The following is a 6,126-nucleotide window of genomic DNA, read 5'->3' on the forward strand; positions in this document are numbered from 1 at the left end:
CTCCACCTGAAGTATGGATATTACTATCCCACGTGCATTTTATTATACCGGTAGAAGGTCAATCTCTAAAGCTTAAAAAAGGCGTGAAACGATTACATGAATCGAACGAGGGATGGGATAGACTGGGAATTCACACATTTCAGAGAAATTATTGCCATCAAAATATTCTAAACAAAAAAGGGGGGAGGTTAGTAATATCCATACTTAAGGTGCCTGTGTTCGAACCCGCGTCGACAGAGGTGAGATGCCGGGTGACTTTCAGCGCGATGCTCTAAACACTCGGCCTAGGAGGCTTTAAAATTTAATGTGTCACATAAATGTATTATATGCCAACTGGAGGACTAAATTAGATTTAATCATCTTGAAAACATCTAGTTCGATGAAAGGAAAGTTTGATTTTCCCGAAAATAGTGTTGTTGGAAAAAGTATTTGATCTGTTGTTTTCGGGGGGGGGGGGGGGGGGGGGCTTTATTCATTGTGTAATCTCATAAAAATGACAAACCCGGGGAAAGGATGTTACTCCAAGGCACCTGCTAAATATTTTTCATGGTTAGTTAATGGATTTAATATACATACATGCATTACAGTAGTATAAAGAATATGAAACGGTGGGTTCCGTGGGTGACTCCCTATTCTCTCTGTAATTTCTGCTCCCCTTCATAATAAGCTTTTTGATTTGGCACGTTAAAAAACCCTCATTGCAAAGCTGCTGAGTGCTAAGCGTAGGTCTACATTTTCGGTTTTGCACCAACAGCTGATGGAGATTATGTATTCTAACAAACTATTTGAAGTAAATCAAAGAAAGTTTTCTGTAAGCCGTTTTATTTCTTTCGACTTACTGTGTTTTCTGTAAGCCGTGTTGTTGATGATGTAAATATCACAGTGTGGGTGGGGACCTATACAGATTTCTTTAAATTAATATTACTTTTGACTTACTGTGTTTTCTGTAAGCCGTGTTGTTGATGATGTAAATATCACGGTGTGGGTGGAGACCTATACAGGATCTCACGATGTCAGGTCTCAAGTCTCTCCAGAGCCACTTGACGTGTTGTACACTGCCCTGTGATTGTACACACTCTCCGGTCTTCTGTAAGTCCTCTAAAAACGCTCCTCGTTCACTCTCAGTCATGCCTACTTTATCTAGAGGGATGCTCACTGAATAATATATAAATAAATATCGATTAATTACACGCTCCTCACTCTGTGTCAGATTATTTAGAAGTTCATTAGATTGTTCGAAAATGTGTTGAGGAATACATATATATAACAAAGGAGAATTCCCAAGGCATAACCAGGCATACTGCTGCTTCATTTACAAAAGCTCAAGTCAAACATAGGGTATCCAATTTCAAATGTGAAAAGAAAGTGCAAAGGAATTCTAGAATATCACGAACTTGTATATTTTATATCATGTTCAGAAATTGCTATACCCCACCCTTCTTTATATAACTCAATATAAATTAAGTCTTCCAACTATATTGGTCATAACAGAGAACTCATGGTCAAAATTCTGAATTTCACGCAGTGAAATTCATTCATTTTACTTATACAAACTTACATCTAGTATTCGAATCCGATGTCTTCACTTTTTAAAAAAGAAAAGTTGTTTGTAGCGAGTAGCAGCAGCTAGTATATACGTACATGTATGGCATAACTACCCCCCACCCCCCACCCCTTTAAATCACCTAGTTGAATATTTTAAAGTTACATGCACATCTATATGTTGTTACTGAACTTTGCGTTTTAAAATGACTCACATGAATACCAGATCATACGGTTATAGGGGTATACCATGAAGTACATCCGTATGCTACTAATGGTGCGAAGACGTAATTTTGTTTAAAAGTTTATGATCCGCCCCTGTACATATATAGTAACTTAAAACTGCAAGTAGAGAACCACTGTGTTGTAACATTGCCAACACCTGTAATGTTCTCTTTCTCATATGATCCCTCATACGTCATTATTGGGTATTTTTTTCACTTTTGTAAGTGTTTAGAAAGCAGTATTACGTGTTAACTTTAAGATATACAGAATAAGAGTGATCTCCCAGTAGTGACATCTTACATGTGATGTGTAGATACAGAGGATACAATGTACATTAGATATAGCGATGTGAGATACTGAATAACAGGACTGAGACAGACATATGATATATAACGTCAGTCAAGAAACTCTAACTTCAATGTTTAATTTGGCCGATATTCAAATGAAAGTGTCAATCCTCAGTTATGTTAATGAATCGAGTTAATTAGAAGACATTATAGCATGTAACATGATTTAAGAATGTCGATATACATGTACTGTGTTAAGAGAATATTCAAGAGATTGTTCTCCATTTGAATTAACAACAAGATGAGAATATCAACTTACATGTCTGTGACACTTCATCACAGATACTCGTGTCCTCCATGGTGACGTGGGTCAGTGTGTTCATCTGTAGACGGCGTATGAGTAAGGAATCAAAGATCGAGGCGTCACCAATGACACATTTCTCTCCAGACTCCCTGGTGTATCTGTGTAATCTCAGATACCTCACTGTTGTAGTATAACTGAATAAATGATACACGTAGTACAGATGAACACTACGTCCTATACCATGTTTTATAACACGTTCTATATCATGTTCTGTAACATATTCTGTAACATGTTCTATACTACGTTCTATAACACGGTACATGGTCTCGTCCTTGACGTCCTCAGTGATGTCTACTCCGTCCTGATCCCAAAGAAATCCACGTGACTTCAGTCCGTCCAGAGTCCGCTGTGCCTCCTCACTTGTTACACGGTCCTTATCGTACACGTCATATCGTATCTCATTAAGAATGCCCAGACAGTCTGCATCAGTAAAGTCGGGGGTACCGGAGTCAGAACACAGAAAACAGAATAACACGAGCACCTCGTCATCAGACAGGGAGGAGAACTGGTCTGAAAGAAAATGTTATTCATAAAATGAATTTGAAGTAAATAGTGTGATACTTATAAATCCGATTCACTGTAGATTAAGTGTATGATTGATAGGTATACGTATGTACTGCACATCCTTGTCTATTTCATAGTTTTCATTTCAGATTTCATGCGTACTGTGCATGTAAACATAGGTTGGCTTTAACTGGAATATTCCCGGGGAGGAAGAGAGTTTCAACAATACTTTTAATTGGGAAAAAATACATATCAAACAATGAGTACATCACAAACAACAACTTGTAAAGAGTCTGAAGTTCATGAATACTACAAACACTGTCACAGTGTATATATAACTGATATAAACATTGGACATTTTATTTACTATGAGGATCCAATGTTAAAATTATCAGATTCAGGAAACAAAAATGAGAAATTAATGAAATTAAAGGGATAGAAGTCATCGCGAAAACAATTTGTCATTTGTTCACCAACATAATCTTTTGAAATCTTCTTTATGGAATTTTTCAAATGTAATAGTTTTGAATTGAAACCTACGAACACGGGGGAAAGTGCGGGGGGGGGTAGAGTTCCATGGTCATTTTATGTACTTTTGTATGAATAAAAAACAAAGTAGGCCACACTCTTCAAATCAAAGTACTTAAAGTACTCGTGGGAGTTGAACATTGTGGAAATTCAGTTAGAAAAGATAGCACTGGAAGGGTAGGGGGATAAATGACTGAATGTTATCATGATTTTAGATACAAATCAACTGTTGTTGTTTTTCAAAGCGTTACAACAGCAAACATGGATAATGGAAGGCCCATGGGCCACAACGCTCCTCGTGGGCCACAACGCTCCTCGAGTAACTGAAGTCGTGTTGTTGTTTTCTATGATTTCACCCCTTTATATTCTCATGAAAAATGTGACCACATATTATGGCCCAAACTTTCAAATCAATATGGTTATCAATGCCTTGCAGTTATGAAGAAGTTTTTCCCCTGTATATATACATTCAAGTTTAATCCTAGTTATAGCTAATTCTAAGGATTCATTACTTGAAAAGGTAGTCCAATATGCTAAACTGTCACCTGAGTATACTACAGTCCTGTACAGGATCAATGGAATGGTAAATAATTGTATAATAACTCAAAATAAATGAAATGCAAAAAATTAAAAATTGTCGGGCATCGGAAATGCACAAGCCAAGTTGCGCAAGGAATGGGCATAGAGGGAACCGGCAGAAATGTTTTCAGGAATTATCAAGCAGGGAGCAAAATTTTGCGTACATAAATTTCAGCCGACTTAAATCCTGTGTGACCTTGACCTTTAACCTTGACCAAAATCAATAGGCTTCTTTGTCTCATCAAGGGCGATAGTCCATCTAAGTTTAATTGAGATCCTATAATTTGTTAAAAAATTATAGTGAAGAAAACAAAATTTTCTCCAAATTTCAGTCTATTTATAGCCACTGTCACAGTGACCTTGTGACCCCGGAATCGATAGGCTTCTTGTCTTACTTAATCGATCTAAGTTTGATTGAGATCCTATAATTCGTTCAAGAGCTATGGTGCGGAAAACAAAATTTTCTCCAAATTTCAGTCTATTTATAGCCAGTGACCTTGACCTTTGACCTAGTGACCCCAGAATCGATAGGCTTCCTCATCTTACTGAGGGTGACAATCCATATAAGTTTGAATGAGATCCTATAATTTGCTCAAGAGCTATGGTGCGGAAATGAAATGTTGATGCGTGCCCGCCTGCCCGCCCAAAGGCACTTCATCAGATCATAAGCCGAGTTCGACTTCATCGCAACTCCGCTAAAAATGAAACACTAGTCAAATAATGTTATTTGTTGCCAAGGTATTTGGGATATTATACTGTGGCTCAAACAGGGGGTGAATGAACCTGACAGTATGGAAAGCATATAATGGAATCAGACTTGTGATGCTGGAAATCTATAGTGATTAATAAACTATACATGTACAAGATCCATAACTATTTTTTTTCCTTCAGTTTGTGAGGGAGAATCCTCATGTCTCTTTCATCTGTAGACAAATAAACAATGTGTTTTGACCAGAGCAATTTCCAGTCCTTTTTGCAGCATAAATTCAACATTGTGGCAACTGGGTTAAACTTTGATAGTGAAGTAATACATGGCAGCACCTTATCCCATGCTCTTAAAATTTCTGTTTGACACATACTCATGACATCCACTCAAACATTACAGAGTGCAGCAAAATCCCATTGTAATAGGGGATTCAAAATGGATAACTGGTACAAAGTATGGTACATACTATTCAAAAAGGATAATGAATTTGACATATTGATGTCTTGGAAAAGGAAATTCTGACATCAGGGCTCTAAGCGTTTTCAAACATTGTCATTTGATAAAAGTGTTCTACATTTTTAAAAATAGAGATTAATATGTCTTTACATACATAGGTGAGAAAGTTTCCATTATTCCTAGCCGAGACATACCATGTATGCGCAAAAAATTCATAAACAAATATCACACTACTCACGTAGAAAATGTGGACCTTACCGTCATCAAGCGCAGCGAAACACGCCATTTCGAGATTATAGTCGACGAAAGCTCGTTAACAGTAATGAATAAGGTACACTCATTTTGTATCTCTTTTGTGACTTTCTTTATTAAAATGAACAGTTCTCTAATGTGTAACGTGCAATTCCTACGTAATTCAATAACTTGAAGCATGAAGCAGTTTCACTTTGCCACCGGATATAAGAAATTTTATTTCGTATTCCGATCCCAATCGAAAGTTGTTGACTGGGGATGACGTGTTTTAATTCAATCTACATGTAACATGTAAGCATTTTTTATATCACATTAAAAAAAAAAACAACAAATATATACACATACACAATGTTGTAGAGTTATTTCTTGTAAATTTTCTGAGGTTTCGCACCATATTCGATATTTCGCGCCACGGTGTCAATAGGGCTTGTGTGCAGTTGTCGTTCGTTTCCCTATCAATGTTTATAGGTGACGCTGCGCTACAAACGACAATTTTCAACCTTATCTTTTATTTTTCTATGTCTATCAGTATCAATTTGATCGAAATCTTGTATTCAAATTGATTTGAATACAATATCATTGCATTTATTTACATATCAATTATCAAAATTAGATTAATTCAGAAAAGTTACATGGATTATTTAATGGCGGATGTTTATAAAAGTTTATGTTGATTTACCTAG

At 36.5% G+C, this 6,126-nt stretch overlaps 1 protein-coding gene across 3 annotated transcripts in view; it reads right to left on the reverse strand.

Moving 5' to 3' along the window:
* Positions 1 to 6,126, reverse strand: part of LOC125676215 (uncharacterized) — a 144,847-nt gene that overhangs the window by 65,863 nt on the left and 72,858 nt on the right. For all 3 annotated transcript variants that reach the window (XM_056159040.1, XM_056159042.1, XM_056159041.1), the window contains exons 12-13: positions 2,374 to 2,928; positions 937 to 1,155 (exon numbers count right to left, since the gene is read on the reverse strand). In XM_056159040.1, coding sequence (XP_056015015.1) covers positions 937 to 1,155; positions 2,374 to 2,928 — 774 coding nt within the window. The remainder of the gene's footprint in view (positions 1 to 936; positions 1,156 to 2,373; positions 2,929 to 6,126) is intronic.

The sequence above is a fragment of the Ostrea edulis genome, chromosome 3, assembly GCF_947568905.1.
Source record: "Ostrea edulis chromosome 3, xbOstEdul1.1, whole genome shotgun sequence".
NCBI classification, from domain to species: domain Eukaryota; kingdom Metazoa; phylum Mollusca; class Bivalvia; order Ostreida; family Ostreidae; genus Ostrea; species Ostrea edulis.